Here is a 25698-nt window from a genome sequence, read left to right as displayed (position 1 = left end):
TCAAGTCAGATTGTGCGTTGATATCAAAATTACCAGGTGCCAAGTCGGACGATAAAGATTTCAACTGGCTGCGGCGCGAGCGGAAAATCAATACCAGTATAATAATCGAGGCGATTGGAAGCAATTAAAAAAGAAAGGTACGGCTCAACTAGAATTGCACAGATATTAGCAGAGAAGAAATGATGCTCGGCGCGGCTGCCAGTCGGCGCGGCGTTCGAGCAGCAGGACCGCGAGCACCGGCGCAGGCCACCAGATGTCCCGACCTGTACACCAACCCAACTTTTGGCGCAGCAAACGCGCACATCCTACCTAGAAATAATTAGTATCGAACATCGATTCCCACAAGAAGTGCGCCTCACAATTAAATCCGTAATTTAATAATTTTAAAAAATTGTCTGGAGATCAATTCCTGAAAAACTTATTTTAATTGGAGAAAAATATTTTTAACAATTACAATTTATAATATATTTTTTTGCTGGTTTTATTGTAAATTTGATATAATTTAATTTAATTTAATTTAACCAGATTAAAATTATTTTAATTTTTGTAGAGGTCCCATTTTTAGGCGAATTTCAGTTCGGAGAATTTTCTTTTGCGGCATTTCAGTGTTTCAATAATCGAGATCGATTTTCTTTCCTCCTCCCCCACCAGCCGAGTCCACTTGTGTGTTTTGAGTGCGGCGGAAAAGAAGGGATCGACTGCCTGACGCTTGCTCAGGTTGGTCAGCGGTGACCGCACCTTTGACCTCGCGCTGCTTGCACTTCCTGCTTCTGCAGAGAACGAACTGCGACTCGAACGTTTCTTGTCAACTGCGCGTCGCTTTGCAAACAACTGCGTTTGACATTTGCAAATAAGTGCGTGCTTTCGAGGGATGCAACTTGTCAGGGTTCTGCGACCCTCGTCAGGGCCTACATGACCTGACGTGCATACGAGCTAGGTCGTCCGCCTTTTCTCAACAGACCGGTCTGGGAAAAAGGAGCGAAGGTGCACAACCAAAAAAGGGTGGTCGTCCTTTTAAGGTGAGATTATTTATCTTCTAATTAAATGATTAATTAATTACATATTAATTTAAAATAACAGTAAAAAATGTACCAAAGAGGAATATTAAAACATTTCTTTATCGCATTCCTTCATATTTTTTAAATTCAATTATAATTTTCATTTTTAACCATTTTTACATTTAATAACTAAAAAATAATCTTTTGACATATTTGTTTTTGTCTTACTTTGGTTCAACAAAATATGACTTATGATTGCAAAAAATTCCGGTCATATCAAAGTGGAACTTTTCCTTATCGGTCAGATGAATTAACAAATCCTCACGTTCAATGTCACACGAGACCGCTTCGCGATAAGTGTTTGCGAATTAAAAAATGACGGGCACTTGACGATCTTTCATTAATTTTCATTGTGTTCATTCAAAAAGCTAGATTTTTTTAATCTCGCCACTTCAATATGATTCACTTAATTAATTTCGTGCGCAGGTGATATTGGTGCCTGGTAACAATTCTCGAATTAGATAAGAAAAGGATCAGCAATAATCATTATATATGAAAATGCGTGTGGAGATAACAAAATAAATTTTTATAGACTTAGGCTTAATTAACTCTTTTGAATCCCAAGCAATAAAAACATAATCCAGGGATTTTTATATGGAAAAGTAGTAAAGGAATTATGTGTCTAGAGAGAACGTTTTTTTATATCTCTTGGGAGATTTTTTTACTCTAAATAGGTAATTTAGCAACAGGTAGGGAAAATTAAACTGCACCCAAGAGAATTTCTCACTTGGTGAGAAGGTTATTGATGCGTGTATAATTTAATTGAAAAGCAACGACCGTTCAAAGTTGAAATAATAATAAATTTATAGCGATTTTTATAATCAAACCAATTAATAATTTCATGTTATAGACACAACAAAAATATTATAGCATTTAGAAGATTTATTAAAGGGATTTTAATAATATTATTTTTAATTTAGCTAACATGGATTTATCATTTTTTGATTATTTAATTAAAATGTTTTCACTCAAGATAATATTAATCTTTTTATAAGTTTATTTTTCATTAATGTTACATTTTATTATCATCATTTTTTGCTGAATTTCAAAATGTTTTGATGCGGCACTCGTCTGTCTTTTTAACCCTTTCCATGCTGCGAACGGAGACGCCCGTTGAGGAGCAAAAAGTACACGTTTTCTGCACAATACCGCAGTGCTGCGCACTCGTAACACCAGCTGAGATGGAAGTTTTACTCTCTTTTTGCACACATCAACCGCTTTATCCGTCTGCGTTTGGTGCTCACAAGAAATAGCGACACGCAATAAGCAAATACATGAGAGCCGCGTCGTCCTCTGGGTGCTCCCTCGCGCCGGCTATTTTTAACCGGCCGATTCAACTAACGCAGCAGTTAAGTTGATTATAGTGTACAGCACAAGTCTCATTAAGTTAAGGTTGCGGTAGGGGCTTCGAACAACCGAATTGTACGCATCAAATTTTTTTTTTTTTAATTCTTTAAATAGAAGTTTATACCAATTGTTCAAAATTTGTATTTGCATTGTAGAGAAAATTGATAATAATTAATAAATTGAATTTGAAAAAAAAAATGTTTCTTAAAAAGTAGTCATGCAAATTAATCGATGTATCAATTTAAGAAAGAAAAAGAAAATGCTAAAATTAAAAACGAATTCTCCGATTAATTGTGTTTTCAAATAAAATTGAAGATTTTTACATAATTTTTTTATAAATAAGACCTCGGTTTTGATTTTCAGTTAATTTTTTTTTCAATTTAAAATTCAAAAAATAAATTAATTTCTTAATTTATAACAAAAATTTATATAAAAGAATCCACTGGAGGGCTCGAGGGCTGGAGGCAAAGGAGAAATTTTCTGGAAAATCAATGTATGGAAATAAATCAACCACTATAAATTCATTCTGTCTGTCGTGCATCAATGCGCAGTCAGATTTCTTATCTGCGATGAAATCTGTCAGTTTCTGTCACGGAAAGCAGATCATTGGAATCGGTTTATGGAAAACTTGGATCAATGAATTAATATTCAATTCACAGCTTAACTTTAATTGTCGCAGGAATAATTAATTCTCAGCCAAATTAATAGTGTTTTTTTCCATTCCAGTTAAAAATAAATTATTTTGTATTTTTTTTTACATATATATAAATCATTAATTGTCGGTTTTGTCCAAAGTCGAGGTGACAGGTGCGAGGGGTGCCGGTTAATTTGGGCCGAACTCAGAGGGCGAACATGAATGGGGAGGCGCCGGGGGTGTGAAATGGAAAGAACCGACGCCGCCGACCGGCAGAGAATTACGTCAGGAGGGATATCGAACCCGACTGACGTCACGAGCCGCCCACCCACCAACCCGCCGAGGGTGGCTAGACTGAATCTTCGCCGCGTTCAAGGGCGCGTGACCCTTGGCAGCAAAGCGAGTGTGTTCACCCCGCCGTCGCCACCCCAGCGCGTGTCTGCTGCAAACTGGGTCCTATTTCGGCGCACCCAAATTCATTTTCAGCAGAAAAATTTTGACTTTTTAATTGTAATTGTTTCGATCGAACGCATTATTGTAAATAGATTTTTCAATGTCAGATAGTTTCAATTAAAATTTTAAAAAAATACTTTCTTCCTTGTCAAATAGATTTCAAAATTCATAATAACTTAAACATTGAAATGTCGGAAAAGTCTTGAATTTGATAAAATTTTGAATTTGAAGAACAAAATTGTCAATCCAAATATATAACTTTTTTTAATTTCTTGCTTAAAAATGAATTTATAAAAAACAACGTGACTAATTATATTCAAAAATATCAAAGTATCCTAATTAAAATATTTAAAATTTTCCTTATCAAAATTAAATTAATGTAAAGAATACCCAACATTTTCAATTGTTTCAAAGACAATGACCGCTTTATGGCTCTTTTTTTATTTTATCGCAATGATAATTTCTATGTAGAAATATTGAAACAAAAGCTGCATTTGCCGATCAGTTTAGCGCTGCGAAAATCTCCGAGAATAACAAGAAGCACGCGAGCCACAAACACGTTATTAAAACAAGGAGCGGCGACGATGATAAGTTAAACACATAGGCCTTCCGCACGCTGGACCGCAGCGACGACGAGCGAAACCTCTGCAAAGAGAGCCAGCTAGTGACGCTTATTATTTGTCACATATACATATAACTACAAGCATGGTACACGCGTCTGCTTTGGTCTTGTAAATTTTATTGATCCCATCTGCTCTTTTGCGGACAAAGAGGCAAAGCGTGGAGTACGCGTGAATTTTTACTCTCCCGAGTTGATGTGCAAATTTAGGATTCTAATTAATTTCCTTGTTGAGCTTCAATTCTGCTTAATTTTGTATTTTAATTCGGATATTAATCACAAAAATTATTTTAAATATCAATTTTTTTCCGACGAATTTTAAATTTGATTTCCCAGATTCACTCCTTCAATTTATCAGAAAAATATTAATAATTATAAGCTTTCTCTAACAATATGTTTCTTGGTTGTTCTGATAAATCAGGAATTTACTTATGAATGTGTTGCTACAAACTTTTAATTTTGAAGAGAATATTTGACTTTGTATGTTTATAGCACTTCAAGCTGCTACCCAATAACAATGCTACAGAAAAAAATGTTAATTACAAGGCCCTTTGCAAAGCCTTCTCATTAAATTTCTTCTTTCAAAAATCTATTTTATAGAAGACCAATTCTTCTTGATCTTAACTTACAACTCTGGTAACATTTAAAAACTTCAAAAACCCTTAGTAAACATTTCTTAGGCAAATAAGACTCTTAAGAATTCACCAAAACACGGCATGGAGTCAGTTTGCCGGCACAGCATTTCCTTCACAATGCAATTCCGAATCATAAAGAGTTTATAATTTTTCTAGTCTTGATAAATCTTGAGATTTCGCTTTTTATGATAGAAATAATAATAAATAAGAATTTCTGGTTATTCTCAAGATAAGATTAAGTTATTGCTTAATCGTTGTGAAAAATGGTAGATTAAAAGTGGCCAATTATTTGCCCTAATAAAATTTGATTGGTCACCTGCCGTGCAGGAACCAAGTTTTGGTAATTTTAAAAAAATGAAATTAAAACTGACCTGAGTGAAGGTAATGAGCTGACTGGTCCATCCACCTCTCTGCAGTTAATTTGTTGATAGTTTGGGTGTCTCAAAGAAGCAGGTTCTTCTGGGGCAGGAATTTGATCATCTACAGGCCAGCCTTGGTCTCTCCGGCCTCAGCAGCGAAAATAACTGCCACTGAAATTCAATTTAAGTTCATTAAAAAACAGAAATAACAGCGATTGATGATCCACTTTCTTTTGAAAAGAAAGATATTATCAATTCATTTGGGAAAAGAGAAAAACTTGACATACAAAAATGTATAAAAAGCAATTTTTAGAAAGAATCTTACCTTGGGCAAATCAATCGTCCTCCGAAATGGAGGTCCTTTTTGGCAAAACCTCCGTAGGTGAGAGCCATCTTCCAGGTACACTAGGGTGCTATAGCCAGGCAACCCAGCATCTGCAAGTTGAGGACGAGGGTTTTTGCCCTCATGGCTACCCATACGGCGGGCGCTGTGGAGGGTTCTTGAAGGGTCAGCTCCTGCTACCAATCGCCTCCATCCCGGTCCTACTTTACGGCAGCAGTCCTGGCTTCCTAACCTGATGGCGGACACCCCCAAAATGGAGTTCCCGAAGAACTTGGATTGGATCTAAAGGGGGTCGTGCCGTTCCTGCAAAAATTCATCAGCCGTACTTAAGAAAAATTCCAAAAACCATTTAAAAAGCAATTCTGAAATTAGTCTTCATGATTTAAAATAATAATACATAATGAAAAATTTTACATGCCATAAAAGACAATTCAAAGAAAATTTTGGAAAACTTGTCGGGCAACGAAGTAAAGTAAAGGCCGGGTCTAGCCATTCATCGTTGACCTTCATTGTCAGGTTTCGGGACAAACAAGCTGGAAAATTAAATAGAATAAAATAAAGCTAAAGTGCATAAAAACTTCTGCTACATGAAAACCAAAATTTAAGTGCTTACCTTCAGCACGTCGAGTTTCTGGTCGATTTGGGACCATTTTCGCTCGACCACCGTTGCTTTCGAGCCTCCGGAGGTCTCGATTATTGGTTACCGGCACACAAGGGACGATATTTGTGGCAAAAAGGTCAAAAATGTTGGCGGAAAGATTAATAATTTCAGGTATGTAGTACATTTTAGTACATCGACGATCAGCCATGTGTCTTCTGTTGCTTTAATGCCTTTAATTCTCGTCGATCGTCGACTTTCAAGGCGCGAATAAAATCTGTCTACCAACCAAATAAAATTTTGCCACAAAGTATAATTTCACGAAAATTCAGACTTTATTTTTGTTCCTGTATCATAAAATATATATTCGACTAAGTTTAAAATTAAAACGTTAAATCAGATATTGATTTTAAGAGCATTTAAATTGTTAATTTAATAATTTTGCATACCTATTTATTTTGTTAGGTTGTCTATAGTTGCAAAGACTTTTGGCTGCCAACTTAGCGCGATATGAAAACCAACATGACTTGTCTTGGCTTTTTGTGCCGCGCCTTTTCACATTTATGTAAGAAAAGCATAAAATTTGATTCGGTATTGGCTATTATTGTTCGATAATTTTGTTTTCAGAAAAAAAAATAAGATAATTGAAATAATTGAATATAAAAATATTATTTACCAATAACTGCATTATTGCTTATTGGGCCAAGAAATTTTGTAATGTGATAGCATGAGTGGCATGAAATTCTAAATTTGAATGCAATTTACTATCCAAAAATTATGCAGTAAATATTTTGGTGCAAGAAATGTTTTGACAAACAGAGGCCTGACATGATAGAGATCGGATCCGAAACTGAACTCTACATAATTTAATCCTGAAATATCAATAAGAATTATACTAATGAAAAAAAAAATGTTGGATTAACTGGGATTTACTACTTGTAAGAAAATTATTTATACGGAAACGACATTTTTAAATATTTGTTGAAATATCTTTCAAACTGTTATTTTATTATCAACAAAAACCCTCAAACCGAGAAGAAAAATACATATTTTCGGTTAATTGGGTGCTGGTTAATTAGTTGTGGCGGCGTCCGCTGGTTGCGTTTCGCTCGCACTGTTGCTCGACGAGCAAAGAGTCTCACTCCAGCTCCGCAGCACGATTATTATGCGGACGCAGTGAGTGTTCGACTTGAGAGCAGCGCGGATGGTCGTGCCAACGTGCGTCCAACTGCTCGCGTGATCCCGTCGGACAGTCTGTTCTCTCCTTTTCCAATTCGGACGGTGATGCGTCAACGGGTGTCCGAGTGCGCTCACAATCTGAAGCCGCCCCCGCCCGCCCCCACCCCCGCCCCCTGCCGCACCAACAGCCTCGAGGTCTGGGCAAACTCGACCAGTTGCTGCAGCTGCTGTCCGAAAACATGAAACACGTCCGCAGAGTATGTAGGAAGAAATAGGGATTTTTGGCCGCCCAAAAATTAATTCGAAGGGGGTAAAATATTCGCAGTTGACCTTTTTGTAAATGTAGTGGAACATGACGCAATTTTGAGTGAGATTTGGTACATTATTTTAAAAACTTGATTTTTTGGATTTTTTTATGAAATATAAATTAAGATATTAAACAAAACAAAATTTAAACTAATCTCTTTAATCTTTATTTTTAATTTTGACTACTTTTTACCACAATATTATGTTAGGATAAGGAATAGTAGGAAACAGAATTTTTTAATCAAGAAATTTCCTAGCTGATAAAAAAATTATCTCAAGTATTTCCGTCTTAAATATGATTTTTATGTAGATTAATCTTATACCATAGTAAATTCCATTTTAAATTATTTTATGAAAATTAGGTTAATATGTGAAATAAGAAATAATTACAAACACTTTGAAGTGCTTTGAAGATTGAAATTTAAGTTGAAAATCGATAAAAGCTCAAAATTAAAATTGATTTATTAAAAAAAAAAAAAAAAAAAAACAGGTGAATAAATGAAGCCCTTCTTTATCAATTTGAATTCTTTCAGAGTGATTATTTTGAATATTAAAACTAAAAAAAGAATTATTCTTTATGAATTTAATTTTGGAGAAACTTTGAAATTTTATGTTATTTTACAATTATAACTAGATTTATCCATTATTAATTCTAGTATTAACCATCACGAACAAGTTCTCTCTGGTTTAAACTTATTTTCACTCGAATTTTTAGCCCTCTCTGAATAATCAAGGATCAATCGTTAATCCTTTTTGATAAGCAAACGCGTAAACCGTGATCTGGGAAATCGCACGATTTCTTGCATTGCAAAAGTTGCATCCCACAAAGCGCATGACCAGCTTTCAGCTTGTGCATTGTTTTCAGTATCAAAGTGCAACATAAGTTAAATGGATGTGCCAATCGCGACGCCAAGACACTCTCGGTAAATTAATTGCCTGTTGTCTTTTTATTGTTTGTTTACTTTGAACCATGCGCGCTTTTCTCGTCTGGCGCAGGTCATGGTTTGCGTTGTTTTTATTTATAGAACTAGCATAAATAGCAAAAGTTTTATTGTTTATTTTCGATGCGGAAAAAATAGCCTGCAATAATAAAATTGTACCAATCGCTTCCTGTTATAATGACTGAAATTATTGATTTCATTCTTTCTTTTTGCAATAGTAAATTTTTCTTAAAAAGAGATCTGCACAAAAATTGAATTGCACAGTAGATTTTGGTGTGTTTGAACAGTTTTAACTTTAAATTAGGTGTGTTAATGACTCACAATCTGCTAGTATTATTATAGCCATAAAATTGTTCTTGCTCAACTATTTCAATTGAAACGTAATCAGTGTTTCAGAGTGAATGAAACGGGCTTTGTCCTTTGGGAAATTAGCAAAAAAGGACTTAAATAATTATTAGGAAATAATAATGAATATTTATATAAAATTTAAAATTTTAGTTTTACATATTCAAAAACTCTTTGAAGTTATTTTTTTAACATAGAAATTCCTTTCTTCCCTTTATAATAGAATTGAATTATAAGCTGATAATTTCTATTATTCATAAATTTTTTTAGTTTTTGAGAAAATTTTGAAATGAATATATTTTCGTTGGTTTTTATTCTTCGAATGGAAAACTCTTCTCAACACAGCTTAATCGTGCTCTCTCTTTTCTGACTTTTGTTTGTTTGGACACATGTGGGTGAGTCAGAGCCGAGGGAATAACCGTCCGCTCGCGTCCGTTCTCACTCGCGTTCGGCCACATTCGCGACGGGTTTATCGCACGGCATTTATTTATTCGAGCGGCTGCGGCAAGGTCTTCTTTCATCTGGCGCGCAATTTTTACCTGAAAAAAAATATCCGCAGAGAGAGACGCCCTGCCTCTTTGAGATCAGGAAACGATTTGCAAAAGAAGTGCTCTCTCGGCTCGTTCGATGCGCCGCTTATTATTTCGCGGAGAAGACCAACGCCCTCAATTTAGATTTTGAGCAGAGAAATTCTAGGTGATATCAGTTGAAAAAGATCAGATTATATAGTTCTGAAAAATGCGTTAAGGTGGAAAAATTACAAAGTAAATTTTCCCATAGTTTTTACAAAATTAATTTTCAGTAATTTAAATTTTTAAACAAATACCACGAAAAATCGGCAAAAAATAAATATATAATAACATCGAAAATTTCAGAAGAAATAAAAAAGATACAAACATAAAAGAATTATACAAAAATTAAACCAAAAAATGTGAAATATATCCATTTTAATTGTATTTTAGTAAAAATTTCTTTATTAATTTTATTGATATTATTATAATTATAGGATATTTTAAACAAACTAATTGTTAAAAATTGTTCACTTAATTTAAATTATCTTGGCCAATATTTTTTTAATAGCCAAGCTCCTTTTGTTTTCTTACTCCCGCAGATGATTTACAATCTTTAATGTTTATCAAAATTGGTCATAAATTTTTAGAAGCCCTCAGGAAATGCCAGACGCGAGATTTCGGCGAAAAAGGATCGAGTTTCCATGACGATGAATTGTTAGCCAGGATTGAAGGCCATGCATCTCCGGCTTTAATCTGAAATAGACGCTCCTTAAGGCAGTGATTTCATTTACTTAGTATGCACTAACGAGAACTTTCGTATAAGGAAAGGCGGAGGAGTGCTGTGTGGACTCGCTTTGAATAGATGTGCACACCCTTTTCGCGTGAAATCGTTTTCCTTAATTGGCCGCAAGATTTTAAAAAGAGATAAACTTGAAATTCTCTTGAAACGTTGAGCAATTATTATTTTAAGCTCTGATATAAAAGTGCTTAGTTTTATTTCTTAATATTCAATTCATAAATTAATTGATGTTTAGAAAAATCTCTATTTTATTATTAATTATTTTATATATTAATGTTCCCTTCAATTCTCATCGATCGGTGATTTATTTATAGAATTTAAAATTTTTATGATTTTATAGGAAGAAATATTGAAAAATTAGATATTATTTTTCATTTCCAATGAACTGTCCGTTAAAAATAAAAAAATAAATCCGTCGCATTCCAGCACCTGATAAACTGGTTGCCTCACATTAAAAGTAATGCCCGTATCGGCTTGCCTCGGAAGTGCGTGCGCCTTAATTCCTCTTTCTTTACATACTTCTTAAGTGGCTACAAATTAAGCTCATGTGACTGGCCTTGATGGTAAAAGTTGGAGGCGCCGCCGAGGAATCCTGTTATTATTGACAATTATGCGGCTGCGGGCGTGGACAGATAAAGCTTTGTTTACGGCTATTTTCCTTGCATACAAAGATGTGAGGCTGCGTTGTTTGTTTTTCTTAAAGCATTTTCGCATTAAACGTGCCAGACGACCACTAGACGCTTCCACTGCAAAAACGCAGACAAATCTGATGACGTAATTTATTATTTTTAACCATTTGCTTCACTTGGAATTTCTCTAAAATTAAAACGACTCATTTTATTTGATGTTTATTTTTTTAAAGAAGTGCTTTATTTTATGCCAGATCGCCAGATAAACATCAAATAATAGAGATGAATTTTGACTGTTCATTTTACATTGGTTCTTTTTTTAAATTTTATTAAAAATTATTCTTCAAATAAAAGCTCAATTCATCTAAAACTTTGTGAGAATAAGTCATGCCTGCCTAAGCAATTATGCCCTCCTTTTTTAGCCAAAATTTATGGAAATTTATATTTTACTTCTGCCTTGTTATGGTGGTAATTCAGGCTGGCCTTTTTCGTTGTTCAATTTTCCTTAAATTTTTAACCTCCAAATCCCAGGAGGAATTTTTAATTTTGAAACATAAAACGGCATTTATTCCTTCAATTCGACATTGTTTTATTTTGGTATCAAATCGAAGGAGCAAACTCTTTGTTTATTTTGTCTCTCACTGTATTTATTCCCACGAAAAAAACAAATATCTCTTCCCCGGCGCTCGATACACAATGCATCAGTCATGCGAAGCGTGTCAGTCTACCCTGCCCTCGCACTAAACGTTCTATTTTCGGAATTCGTTCCACTTTTATATACAAAAGCACTAATAATTAATCTTGCACTGGGTGAAGCAACTCAACAATGCCGACCGGAGGCAAACAGACAAGACTTCCTTTTCCTACGAACGTCGTCTCGTCCGACCGTTGTCCTCGATGAAACTTTGATATTTAAAAATTGTGACATACCCGTAGCAGTCTCCTTCGCACTCGACCGATGACCGAGACCAAAGTTCGAAAACGCTCCGAAAAGAACTCTTGAATAAAATTCATGTAAATTTTTTCGGTGATTTTTTTTAGCTGCGTCGAAACATAATTCTTAACAAAGGATTCTTTTTTTAAGTAGGGCTCAATGGAGCCGGTGAAAGAATGGCGCTCTCGTGAATATGGTCATGTAAGCAAGCTGCGAGTTTTAATGAGTTGGCGATATCAAGAAGATTAAGGTTCATATATACATATAATCTTGATTGATCGCGTACATCTTGTTTGAACCCGAAAACAAGCTGATTATTTGGATTAAATTAACTAAATACGTTCATAAATATTGAGGAATAATTATTATCATGAAATCGATTAAATTTTAATTCAAGTTGAAAATAATAAAGATTGCTTAAATGGTAATTAAAAAAATACAAAATTAAACTGAAATTGTAATAACTTTATTAATAAAAGCTTCATTTTTTTCTGGGATTTGATATAATTTTCTTGTGAAATTTTTTTTCATTTTGAAAATGACTTCTAACTTCATATGATGACCTCTCGCCAGCATAATAAATATAATACGGGCTGTCGTCGAGAGACAGGACATTATCAGTGGCATGGTCACCCAGGTCAAAAAGTCAATTAGCCTTGTTTTTCTCGCTCCCTCTTCGTATGTTCTCGTTAAATTTCCTCCACAACAACAAGACAAGAGCGGCGGGTCTAATTATCGTCCGTCAAACGCCATCATTGCTCTCATATATTTTCGTTTAGGATGGAATTTTCTTGATCGTCATTCCACTGAACAGAGACGCACAGTGAAACTTCTGGAGAAAAATAATAATGAGAAGAATTGTTTTGGAAGTTCCAAAGTTTGTCATTGTTTAATGAATCTCATGTTACATTAATTAGAAAAATTCATTTTAATACTTCCATTTAATTAACCAACTAACTCGGAAAAATTTACCTTTAACTAGAAATTTTCAATTTTTTCCAGCTTTCATATATCCTTGGAAGCTTTTATGGCTTTTACCTTCCGTACTCCCGTTGATTGTCTGATCGAGATATAATTTTTTGACTTTTAGATAGATTGCGCTCTATTTTCGGCATTGTATAGCAAGCAGTGGCAATCCCATTAGAGAGAGAAAGCACCACCGAACTTACTCTCTTGTTCAATTGCGTGACTATGCGGGTGCGTTACCGCTTGTTCTCTTGTTCTCCGCATATAGATTTTCCACCCCCTGATCTAAAAATAACCGCGAAACTAAGTGCCATCGTGCGCGGAGTATGGAAAAAAAGAATAATCGAGGCTGTCGCAACAAATTATTTCTACGCATTTGCAGCTGCCCCTTTCGGAGCAAAGAGCTCTTTTATCGGCACACACAACGCCCATGAATAATGTGCACGTCGCATATATTTATATCAAGCAAGTTATGTACAACTGATAATCCACGATTGTTAGCCGAACACAATAAAATAAAAATAGCATTGAACTTTGAGTAGCGATTATTTTGCAAAACCAAAGATAATCTTGTTCATTATAAAGTTTCATGCATTGAATTTTTAAAATTAATAAAATTTTGAATCTTTTACTTTTAAATAACTTTAAAAATGATTTAATTAATTTAATGGAATTAAATTTATAATTCATTACGTTAATTATTTAATTTTAAAAATCAAACTTTGCTGCAAAAAATATCATGTTAAATTAAAAATACAAAATTATAGAGTAATAATTAAACAAAATTTGAAAAATATTTACTCCATGCTTAGTCTCGGATACTTATAAATAGGTACGATATTGACAATTTAAAATTTATTCTGATTTTTTTATCCATTTTATAGTAAATTTACAATTTATTGTGCAACAATTCTAGATATTTTGTTCTATATTAATTTTTTTTTTTAATTTTTGGTCGGTTCAATATGCAAATAGATGATGAATCGTGACCGCTAACGCGTTGACATTCCGCGTCGCGACTTCCCTGAACAACTCATGCTTGACTTTGAATGACTGCAGCGATTTATTTTTACTGCAACAATCCAAGGCTGACGTGCCGTCGGTGCTTTTCTTCTTTTATATACAAATGTGATATTTACGATGTAGTATTTATATATGTGCATGGAGAGTGTTTGACTAGCGCGCGCGTTCATTTCTTTAACCGGTCGCAGTTGCAAAATAATGCGAACGTGAGGAAGATCCTCCAGACGCGCCGCCGCTATTGATTTATTATTCGCTGATCATTATGCTGGTCAGAAACGTTCCCCGCCGAGCGTTTTGCAAATAAATACATACAAAAGAACGATTCGTTTTGCCGACACAGGATGTGCGACGGCAGCGAAACTAATTAAACATTCCACGGGCGAAACAGGAGTTTTTGGAAAATGTAATAAATAATTAATTTGCATAACGCGATGCGCAGTTTGCCTAAAATGTTTCACTTTTGAATTAACAATTCAACTGATCACGTTTGTCTCATTCTCCAAAAATTTAATACATGTGGTCATTTTTTACGAAGGTTATTACCAACAACCTACAATCGATTAAAGACCTTGACAAACTTTCTGAATTGCTTAAACAGGCACTTGACAAATCAGGTATTCTTTCAAGTTTTTAATTATGATTTGAATAGTTCAAATTAATTTAATACCACTTTATTCTTCAAATAAATATAAAGAGTTTCTTATTATTTCTCCATTTAAATTTTCAATATATAAAAAATGGAGGAAATTAATTCATTATTTATTTTTATAGAGTTAGACCGAGAGTAAAAGGTTTTCGTAAAAGAAGTAAATTTTCTTTCTCAATTTAAAAAATTTATAATTACACTTTGAATTGATAAAAACGTTACATTGCTTGATATTTAATCTGTTGTCTATTCATTTTTTTATTATTATTTTTTTTAATATAAAAGATTGAATTGATTGTATAATTTACCAACTCCTCACTCATCAATTGCGCGTTTTTATGATGCAGTTTCATTCAGTTCGTAATTGACTCTGTACCTTCAATTACATTATCCCTTTGATGCTGTATAATTTTGTGTATAAATTACTGGGCACTTACGCGAGAATGCAGGCAAAAAGTGCCTTCGTGCATTTTTTTTTTTACTCATGCGCCGAGCAATGACTTGGCAGCGTCAACTGCGAATAGCACGCGTTAGTTATGGCGTTGTTTTTGCCCATACCTCAAGGCTGCGCTCAGGATTTCAGGTAATTGTTACTCGTCATCGCCGCCGACGTGCAGGCTCATTTATTTAAATATTTAATCGTCACTCACACGCATGCCACGCAAATTATTTACGCTCTTAACGTTTCAATTGAAACTTGTGAGAAAAACAAGTTGACCAGAAGATCTTCAGAAATTAAATTTATTGTATAATTAAAATGAAAAAATTGTTATTTTCTTACAGTACTAAATAAAAAAAAAATGAAACAAAAACATTTTTGCATTTTAAATTATTTTATGGTATTAATTAATTTTCTGTATTTTAAATTTTGTTACATTTTTTTTCGTAAACTATAATTTAAACAATAATAAAATTTTTGTTTTCAAATTTTAAAAATAAATTTTAGACTTACAATACTTCTCTATAATTGCAATGAAAAGTAAGAGCACAAGATATAGACTTTTGAAAATTTGACTTCAAAATCAAAATGTTGTGTGTGTTTTGTTGCAGTGCGGGCCTTGAGGTTTGCGAGCACGTACGCGCTGCTTGGGTCGTTGTTTGGGTCCGCGGGCCCAGAGGCATGTTTTGAGGTAAGAGATGGATAATGAGCAACCCCACCAGGAACTCGTCAAGTGCGTCGTGGTCGGCGACACGGCCGTCGGCAAGACGCGGCTCATCTGCGCCAGGGCGTGCAACAAAAGGGTCTCCCTTGAGCAGCTGCTCACGACCCACGTGCCTACCGTGTGGGCCATCGATCAGTACCGCATCTACAAGGACGTGAGTGCAATTTTTATAATGACCTGAATTCAAAGTTTCAAAAGAAATCATCAAATAAAAACTAAAAAGTATCATTTTGAAATTATTTGATTTTTTTTTTTCATAACAGAGAACTTTTTTCTGTAAATTTTAAACTAAATTTAACAACTCAATTTATACTTTTACAATATTTATTTTATTAGGATTTTTTTGTCCAATTATTACTCAATTTAAAAATAATAAATTATTGGGAAGCAAAAATTGAATTTTCAAACAAAACGGCAACACCACAAGCAAGAATTTTGCTAATTTGCCTTTTGCCTTGATTTATATATTTTTTCCACAGTTCTAGAGATTTTCTTTTTAATTCCAGGATGCACTTCTTCTTTTACATTGCACATTTTATTACAAAGAATATAAACGTAGTTGTCGAGACGATTAAATTACAAGCCAGCTGCAACGTGATCTTTTTTCCTGCGTTTTACAACTTTTAAATGCGCGGCTTCTTTTACAGCACCCGCACTGAAGCTTTCTTCAGTTTCATAAAATACTTTTCAATGAGCGTCTAACCCAAGCAAAGAGATTTGCGGTTAAGTAAAGTCCACCTTGCAATTATTATTGTCTGTGCGGGGGGCACCGATCAAGATAAGCCACGCTTGGAAATCTCCAGTGATTTTTATCTCGACTACAAAGCTAAAAAATAAAACCTGTTTTGGATTGGGAGGTGCTGGAAATGAAAAGAAGAAGTGCATCCTGGTCGTTGAGTGCATCTCTTTCATCGGGGTCAATGACACGTTGTTTTCGTGTGTGGCACGCGGCTTTTCATAAATTTCAAAATTGACCTTCGGAAGAACTTTCCATTATTTCTTTGAATTTTCTTATAAAATTACACAACAGTTAAAAAACATAACTTTCTTTAAAAATCTTCTAAAAAATAGAATATTTAAATTTTCACAGGTCTTGGAACAGTCCTGGGAAGTTGTTGATGGGGTCAACGTCTCTCTGCGCCTCTGGGACACTTTTGGTGACCATGAGAAAGACCGGAGATTCGCCTATGGCCGGTAAGAAAATTGTTCTCAAAATAACACACATGTTATGAAAAATCTAGGTTAATTATTAAATCAAACAGATATATAATTTTTTACAACTCTTTCTTCTTGACATTTAGGTCGGATGTGGTGTTACTGTGTTTCTCCATCACAAATCCAGTCTCGCTGCGCAATTGCCAGGCGATGTGGTACCCAGAAATCAGGCGCTTCTGCCCGCAAACGCCAGTCCTGCTGGTCGGCTGCAAAAATGACCTCAGGTGCTTACATTTAACTAAATTGTTTGCTTTCTGTATAATTGCCAACAATTATCTCCCAGACGATTTTTTTTTTTAAATTTTCGTTTCAATTTGCTTTTATTGCTCTTTTCAGTAATTGCAGCAAAATTAATTGGTCCGTTTTGCGTTTTTAATTAGGTACATGTACAGAGACGACGAGTACCTCCGGTTCTTCAGAGACCGAAGTCCGTTTGTGCGTCCAACGCGCAAAACGGACCTGGTGATGCCAGACCAAGCAAGAGCAGTTGCCAAAGAGTTGGGACTGACCTATTATGAGGCTTCGGTGCTCACCCATTTTGGAGTCAACGAGGTCTTCGAAAACGCCATCAGGGCAGCGCTGATTTGCCGCAAACAGCAGCGCTTTTGGATGACCAACCTGAAAAAGGTCCAGAGACCACTCCTGCAGGTACAATTTTTTTTTTTGAAAAATAAAATAAAATTACAATAAATTATTTTATTTAAATTATTTGCAGATTTGGATAATTTCTGAACAATAAATATCACTGTAATATAACATTTTTATTGCTATTTTTAAAATCAAAGTAATAATAAATGTTTATTTTGAGTTTTATTTACAAAGGTTTAATATTTTTGCAAACAAATTTTCGGATAAAAATTTTTATTTTTTTTTCTTTCTTCTCCTTATTTATTAATTTTGGTTGTAGGTTCCTTTTTGCCCACCGCCACCAGCCAGACTGGAAGTTAGCGTGGTGTCAAGTCTCTTTGAGGAGCACATGGGTGTGCTGCTGACCCAGCAGGCACACACGGACGTCGTGTTTGTGGCTGGCAGCGTCGGTTTTGTGGCGCACCGCTTTTTGCTGGCGGCCGCCTCACCCGCGCTCCAACGTCTCTTCTGCAGCGCCGACCCCGTGTGTGAACTGTCCGCTGCCCGGAGTTCGTCGGAAACCAGCCTGGTTTGTTATCAATTACTTAATTCTTGATAAAAAAAAATATGTGTGAAATAATTCAGGCCAGCACGTTTGGAGAGTCGGTGACCGGAGATTTCAATGACGATACGGAGCTGCTGATTGATAACAACAATAAGTCAAATCATAGGTGCGAATGCAATTAGAAGATAACCCTTTGCTTATAATAATGTGACAAAATTACCAAGGCTGTGGGACTTGAGCAAGCGGAGGTCGAGTTGCCAAGTTTTTCCCAGCGTCCAGACCCAGAGACTGAGCATCAACAAAGAACTAAATCATCCTGCATTCCAGTCAATTAGAATCGAGCAGGTTAAGATTTTTACTATAAAATTTATTTTTCAAAAATTATTAAATTAACTTTTTTAGTGTAACAGTAGAGAGGGCAGAGTTTGCTCGGCGTCAGTGCAAACGGTGGTCAACCTCACCAAACTCGTCAGCCCTTTGGCCATGCAGCAGTGCCTCAAATTTCTATACACTGGTACCATAGAAACAGACAAACTCTGTGAAATAGCTGTAAGTTAATTTTTCAATTATAATCAAGTTTATCCCTTTGAAAACAAATGAGAGATATATTATTTCAAAAATATTTATTTTGCAGTCCATTCCTCTAGGACTGTTGCTGGTAAATAAAAATTTAACAATGAGGCATAGAGATCCTATCGTTTTAGAAAAAAAATAGATCTCTTTTAGTTTTTCATAGTTTTCCCTACTTGGTGTGCTGCTTGGATGTTTTGCGTGTTTGGTTATGTCATCAATTCACAGCATTAAACTTTAACAGGAAATTCGTCTGGCTGCAGAATTTATGGAGTTGCCCGAATTGCTCCTTTTTGTCACCAACATAGAACGTTGCGAGGAGTTCCTGAACGCAGATCTCAAGCAGCAGTACAGAAAGGTTTTTCTTAGTAAAACTATTTTAAAATGTACAATTTTATTAAATTATTTATTCAGGCTGTTCGTGCGCGTTTACGCTCTCTGTGTCTCGGCCAGGGCCTGTTTTCGGATGTGCGATTCAAACTCGAGGATGGCACAATTGCTGCCCACAAAGCACTTTTGATGGCCCGGTGTGACGTGATGCGAGCTATGTTCTCCGGAGATTTTAGAGAGAGCTCTGCCAAAGTTGTAAGCTGTCAAAAATTTACATTTCTTTTCAATATATTGATTAAATGTAAATTAAACCTTAGGTCGAGTTTCCCGGTGTGAAAGAAGAAGCGTTTTCGCAGCTCCTGCACTTCTTGTACACAGACGAATGTCCACCAGGGCTTAGCAAGCACAGGTGCGTCGAGCTGCTTGAATTGGCCAACAGGTTGTGCCTTCCGAGGCTGACCAGTTTGGTCGAGACGAGGCTGGTCAGGGAAATGCAAAAGGCCGTCGACGCTGGAGCTCCCGAAGACATCACGGAAGCTTGTTTAACGCTTTTGGAACCTTGCAAGGTAATTTTTAAATTTTTTTTGTTTATTCTTAACAAATCAATTATAAATAATGAAAGAGAGTAGAAAATTTAATAAAAAAATCTGAATGGATTATTAATATCTTTGAAAAAAATTCAATATTTTATGCTGAATTTAGTAAAAATTAATTATCTGTTTTAGCTGCATAATGCTGACCAGCTAGCTGATTGGTGCATGAACCATTTGTGCACAAACTACAACAAAATTTGCAAGTCCTCGCCCAAACTTCTGAAGGCCTTACACCCGGAAAACCAGGCTTACCTGTCCGAAAACAGGTGGCCACCTGTCTGGTAATTTTCGATCAATTTTCCTATTGATTGAAATGTTTTTATTTGCACTTCCAGGTATGTAAAGGATTACGACTACTATCAGAAGTGCTTGTTCGAACGCGAAAAGGAGGAGCGCCCGCCGATGAAGACTCTGAAACGAAGCCGTCACAATTCTGGGTGCCTGTGTTTCTCGGGCAAATCGCGCCGAGACTCGGACAAGCCTCTTGTGCCCTCCTCCATTTGATTTCTCTCTGCCAAGCTTTTTGCATGATAAATCTAAGCCAATTCCAAGGCAGTTTTCTTCATTAAAAAGAGCATAAAATTGTAATTTTCAACTTCTTCGGCTCGTCACCTCTGCGCAAAAATCCAATCAGCTATATATACAGATTTTCAATTTCGAGGCTGTTTTTCTCGCTCAAATTCTTGCATTTTGGATTGTTAATTTTTGTGTCAAATCAAGGACTTTTCAATTCAAACTCGCAATACAAAGTGTTTTGTGAGAAGATTTAAAAAAAAATGGAAACTTCGTGTGTCTGTTATAGAAAATAATGCTTCTAAAGTATGAATATATTATATCAATGCCCAGAGAGCATAAACTCAAAATTTGATGTACATGTAATTACAAATTTTCTGAAGAAATACCAGGACAAGCCTTGTTTTTTATTTTTATGAATTTAGCTTTCGATAGAAAAAATAGATTTTGAGAGTCAACAGGAGGAAATTATGGTAGAATCTTTTTATTATGGGATAAAAAAAAATCTTAAACAAGTAATTTAGCTTAGATTTAGCTTTTGACCTGGCATTGAAAATTCGTAAATGGTTTTCCGACTTGAGTGCTCTGTGGGAATATGAAATTGAGAGCGCCTTTGCCATGATCTCTCTAGCTAAATGCATTTTTTTCTAATTCAAATGACAATTTCCCTGAAATGATATGTGATTGCGCCATCATATACTCATAAATTACTTTCTCTAAAAAGTGTCATGGAAATTCTCTTATTTTTTATATTATTCTACTAAACAAACCAAGAAAATTCTTACTGAATATTTAAAAGAATTCCATCACATACTCAAAAAGAATTCTTGCAAAAGGAAAATTCAGCCAAATCTTCGAAATTTTTGTTATTTGTATCATTTTCAATATGAAATAAGATAATTACTTCAAAATGTGGATGTATAAAAATGATAATCTGCACTACAGAAATATTAATATGAACAGCACATACCATGTGAAAAAATGCTTATGTATAGTTTGGTGGATATGATGAAAAAAATTGCACACACTTGTGGTGGCAGAGGATTTAGTCTATTAGGCAGTTCTATCATATCTAGTCATCTCCCAATTTTCCAGAGCAATTTCAATAAAAAAATTGCAAAACATAGAGGTAGATGACACAATAATTTTTATATTCTTTTTCATTTTCTACAATTTTTATCCATTTTGTAATTTTATTTTTGAAAAATGCGTGTCAAACTCATTGTTTGTATAAAAATGTATAATCACAACAATCTGAAATTCACCATTATATAAAAACTGAAATTCATAATTTTTCCAAAATCATGTTTAAAATTAAAAACAAAAATTGGAACTTTTTATGAGGCTGATCGTCTTGCACCTTTGTAAATTGCAATGCAACCATAGTTCATTGTTGATGTTCTAAAATATATTGATTTAATTTCAATTACTTTCTGAAGATGAGAGATTACAAAGAAAACGCACGATGGCACTACAGCAGCTGGTTTGTGTAAAAAGAGTCCTCTAAGGCTATGATAATGAACAAAATTAACTGTTGGGAAAGTCAAATTAATATAATTATGTTTTGTGCCGTAATTTGTAAAGGAAGTTATTATATTAAGTAAAAATGTTTATAATTTTTATTTTGTAAAAAATGGTACATAAGATATTAGTTTCAACCATCTCATAACAATAAAATAAATAAATCTTTCAGAATATTGCTGCAAATCTGTTGCAAGAGCTGAAAAAACTATCTTACGCAATTTTAATTTTTCATTTTATCTCACATTTGATATGCTTGCGCAAGCATACAAAAAATCATTGTAATAATAATATACTTATGAAATAAAAATATATAACAAATGAAAACAAATACGTATTTTTGGAATTCTTGAATATGTAAATAATAAAATTTCCTTTTACCACTGAACATATAAATTGAAGTGAAATATTTATCAAATAAACTGCTTCTGATCTGATTTTATCTTCATTTTACGCCTTTGATATTATGGCCTTCATCCAGCCCACGTGTGTTGTCTAGTTGTATTCATAGTGAAACCCGAGCGGTCATAAAAAAAAGTACATCCCGCCTTTCAATTTTAAATATCCACCTTCGACCTTTTTACCGCCAGGTGGCTCTACTGGTCATATTTTGTTTTTGTATTCCGGCATGCAATTTTAAATCGTCGAGTCGAGTTTGGGAATCGGAAATTTCCATAATAATTTGATTAGCAAACTTGAAATTTGTTCAAAATACAGCCACTGAAGCGTGGCCTCGTCCAATTTGAGGAAAAGTCCGGATGACTGCCCGAGCGTGAGCCAGAAATAATGGAGAACGACTCGTTCGGAAAGGACAGAGCGGCTGCCGACTTTGTGCAGCAAATCAACTCAAAAAACGCTAAGTTGCTGGCTTTGGTCGTTGTCCTCGGCTTCATCAGTTATCATGGAATTCTGCATCTGCAATATGGTAATTCATTTAGGCAAATTTAAAATTTTGAATGATGAATTTTGCTGTCAATTTTTTTTATTAAATTAATTACTTTTTAATTTTCTCAAGGGATTGATTCCTGCAAGTGGCTGCTCTCGGACGGAAGTTACAAAGGGGACACCGAATGGCAACCGTACGGCTGTATGATGCACAAATACACTTTGACGTAATAATATTTTAAATAGCCGAGACCTTATAATTAATAATTTAATTTTAGGGACACACGGCGGTGCTTCCGTTACTTGGCCTTTCTGGGTCGGCACAACCATTTCGTCTTTGTGGGCGACTCAAGGATCCGTCAGCTGTATGAAGCATTTTTGAAGCAATTGGACTCTAAAACTTCATCCTCCTTACTGTACGAAGCCAAGCCCGAGAGTCACGCACACACCGACCTCTCTTTCGGGGACGCCCAACTCAGACTCAAAGTCCAGTTCATCTGGAGCCCTGTCGTTAACAAGCACATGTCTGAAAGCTTCAACGACTGGAAGGTTGAGATCAACATTTAGTCCAGTTAAAAAAAGTAATCTGGAAATTTAATCCATAGCAAAGCGGTCATCCACCTAGTGTGATCGTAGCGGGCGGGGCCACCTGGTCCATCAAGGAGTCAAACGGATCTCAAGTTGCTCTTGTCGAATACTCTAAAAATTTGACTACTTTAGTTCAGGTAATTATGGCTTTGCAACAGTGGTAAATTAATTCACGATTCTTTTCAGGCAATAGACTACATGTCAAAGAGGCACTCGAGAGTTTTGTGGACTCTGCAGGAGCCTGTCAACTCGGCCAAACTTTACCCAACACGCTCGATGATAACAAATGACCAGATCGATCTCTATAACAAAGCAGCCATTGAAGTAAAAAAAATATATTTATCTTATTTAAATTTTTATTTTCAACCTCTTTTGAAAAGATCCTCCAGCACAGTAAAGCTGAGTTGTGGTCCAGCTCTCGTTTGGTGGCGCAGGGAAATTTGGATGAGAGTGACGACGGCTTGCATCTGAGCCCTTTGGTGCTCAAGCATGACACGCAGATTCTGCTCAACATGTACTGTAATGACCACATGAACTTCAACGACGGCACTTGCTGCAGTTCAGCAGAGAGTTCGACGACCCTGCAGATTGTAACTTTTTCGGCATTGGGAGTTTGGTGAGTTTTTTTATGCTGAAACTTACTTTCAAGAAAATAACAATTGTTTTATAGTTGTGTCACTGCTATTGTGGTGGGACTAAGGATGAAGTACCAACGATGGAGCAAAAGTGGCGTCCAATATTCCAGAGTTCAGACTGACGAACACCAAGTGATGGAGAATAAAGACGATTTCACAGAAATCGTGACCGCCCTGGCAAAACTTGCAGTCATCATGGGCTACTTTTATCTCTGTGACAGGTTTATTAAATTATTTTATTTGGCTGTAAATTATAAATTGATATTGCAGGACAAACTTTTTTATGAAAGAAAATAAGTACTTCACCCAAGTCAGTTTCTGGCTGCCGGTCGGCTACATTTTTGCTCTTGGATTATTTTTCACTGAGGACTCACGATACACCAAAGTTCTTCACAGAGACCAAACCGACGAATGGAAAGGTATGTTTTAATTTCTGTTTATTCTTCTTTATTTAGAAAGGCAAATAACTTTTTACAATTTAAATTTTGACACATTGTGTTTTTATTTTTGATGAATTTTTCAACTAGGTTGGATGCAACTTGTGATTTTGGTTTACCATCTGACGGGAGCTAGTGGAATTTTGCCTATTTATATGCACATTAGAGTAATGGTTTCCTCGTACTTGTTCCTCTCTGGCTACGGACATTTCAGCTACTTTTGGCACAGAGGTGATGCCAGTTTGGTCAGACTTTTGCAGGTTCGTAAAGCCTTTAAAATAAATTATCCCTTTACCAACCATTGGTTTCAGGTCCTATTCAGACTCAACTTTCTGACGGTTGTGCTGTGTCTGATAATGAACAGACCATATCAATTCTACTATTTTGTGCCTCTCATCTCATTTTGGTTTGTGATGCTCTACGTCGTTTTGGCTTTGCCGCCGCACATAACAGCCACAACGACAGAACACAACCCCTTGCACTACTTTTATTTAGTAATCAAACTTGTGGGTCTGTTCAGCGTCATCACCATACTGTACATGTCAGAGGTGAGAATTTTGTTTATCTATTATAAATTCTGTTCAAAACTGTTGGAAAAAATTCAGGTTTTCTTTGAAAAAGTTTTTGTGACCAGACCATGGAAAGCACTTTTTGTGACTACAGATGATGACATTCACGAATGGTGGTTTAGATGGAAGCTTGATAGATACAGGTGAGTGTCAAATAAAAAAATCTGAACTGTTTTTTTAACTTCAAATTTTTCAGTATGTCTTTCGGCTGTGTGTTTGCGTTTGCATTTCTTCTTGCGCAGAGACTCAATTTGTTTGACGACAACAACCACAGCAACCTTTTCTCCCCTGGTATTGCCCTCTCAGCCACTCTGGCCTCTCTAGTTGGCATTGGAGGTTTCACTACATTTTCATTTCTGTGCCGAAACAAGCAGGAGTGCAACGAAATCCACTCTTACACAGTATTTGTGCCGGTACGTAATAAGTAAACCTTCATTTTTATTTCATCTTGTGCATAAATTATAACAATAATTTATGGATATTTCCATTTTCCACTTTCAGATTGTCAGTTACATTGTGCTTCGAAATGTGTCGGGTGCACTCAGGACCCGCTACTCCTCATTCTTTGCGTGGTTTGGTAGGATTGCCCTGGAACTTTTTGTGTGTCAGTCCCATGTGTGGCTGGCAGCCGACACTCACGGAGTCCTCGTCCTGCTGCCTGGTTACCCTGTCCTTAACTCTCTAATCACCAGCTTTGTATTTGTGTGCGCCTCCCATGAACTGCACAGTTTGACAAAAATTCTGACACCCTATGCAGTGCCCAACGACTGGAAACTTGCCCTCAGAAATGTGGCCCTTTTCCTTGTGGTTTTGGTGCCAATTGGAATCAGAGACGGAATGTTCTAAGTTGATTTGACGAGAGTGTATTTTGCATTTAGTTAATTCCTTTTAAGCAGCACATGAGAATGTTGAAAAATTGTGCCATAGAAAAATTAAAATACGTAAACTGTTTGATAAATCTAGTCAAATTTGTAGAAATTTGATCTGAAAGTGCATAAACTGGGAAAAATTTAAATCAATTAATTTGCGCAAATATGACTTTTTATCGAGTGGATAAAAATATGCACAATTTTTTCATGTTAAAATAATTCTTCAATGTACGAGGTGTATAACCAAGACTGAGAAATTTATACTTTAAGCTTACTGTCACTATAGGAGTTTACAATTAGTCAAACTTACGTAAAAATATTACATCGATTATTCTAAAATTATTTGTTTAGT

The 25698-nt window shown here is 35.4% G+C and overlaps 3 protein-coding genes across 8 annotated transcripts in view; 2 read left to right on the top strand and 1 right to left on the bottom strand.

Moving 5' to 3' along the window:
• LOC132192860 (gamma-aminobutyric acid type B receptor subunit 2) overlaps positions 1–6289 on the bottom strand; it is a 153701-nt gene extending 147412 nt beyond the window's left edge. For 2 of the 3 annotated variants that reach the window (XM_059613038.1, XM_059613039.1), the window contains exons 1-3: positions 6062–6288; positions 5431–5751; positions 5118–5276 (exon numbers count right to left, since the gene is read on the bottom strand). The gene's annotated coding sequence lies outside the window, so the exon portion shown is untranslated. Of the gene's footprint in view, positions 1–5117; positions 5277–5430; positions 5752–6061 lie in introns of all 3 variants that reach the window. The other variant, XM_059613036.1, reaches the window with a different exon arrangement.
• Positions 269–20815, top strand: LOC132192862 (rho-related BTB domain-containing protein 1). 4 transcript variants are annotated; one of them, XM_059613042.1, is made up of 15 exons: positions 269–369; positions 652–1019; positions 15377–15643; positions 16580–16683; positions 16791–16928; positions 17085–17352; positions 17612–17860; positions 17917–18002; positions 18061–18181; positions 18239–18385; positions 18651–18764; positions 18821–18991; positions 19054–19302; positions 19462–19610; positions 19665–20815. In XM_059613042.1, exons 3-15 carry the CDS (start codon positions 15464–15466, stop codon positions 19831–19833), a joined length of 2145 nt encoding a protein of 714 aa, XP_059469025.1. In that variant the 5' UTR covers positions 269–369; positions 652–1019; positions 15377–15463; the 3' UTR covers positions 19834–20815. The 4 variants fall into 4 exon arrangements, with proteins under 4 accessions (XP_059469025.1, XP_059469026.1, XP_059469028.1 ...); XM_059613043.1 differs by lacking the exon at positions 269–369 and having other exon boundaries at positions 597–1019; XM_059613045.1 differs by lacking the exons at positions 269–369; positions 652–1019 and adding an exon at positions 7392–7482 and having other exon boundaries at positions 15488–15643.
• A 1164-nt stretch (positions 20816–21979) lies between these two features.
• On the top strand, positions 21980–25672 carry LOC132192861 (N-acetylneuraminate 9-O-acetyltransferase). Its single transcript, XM_059613041.1, has 13 exons — positions 21980–22288; positions 22379–22475; positions 22527–22797; positions 22854–22973; positions 23023–23160; positions 23217–23452; positions 23507–23692; positions 23742–23890; positions 23999–24168; positions 24220–24456; positions 24514–24620; positions 24674–24890; positions 24979–25672. The coding sequence occupies exons 1-13, from the start codon at positions 22150–22152 to the stop codon at positions 25321–25323; spliced, it is 2412 nt and encodes an 803-aa protein (XP_059469024.1). The 5' UTR covers positions 21980–22149; the 3' UTR covers positions 25324–25672.
• Positions 25673–25698: the final 26 nt, after the last annotated feature.

The sequence above is a fragment of the Neocloeon triangulifer genome, unplaced genomic scaffold (genome assembly GCF_031216515.1).
Source record: "Neocloeon triangulifer isolate White Clay Creek 2 clone unplaced genomic scaffold, ASM3121651v1 ptg000003l, whole genome shotgun sequence".
Taxonomy (NCBI): Eukaryota; Metazoa; Arthropoda; class Insecta; order Ephemeroptera; family Baetidae; genus Neocloeon; species Neocloeon triangulifer.
This window is presented reverse-complemented; position numbering and strand designations above follow the sequence as displayed.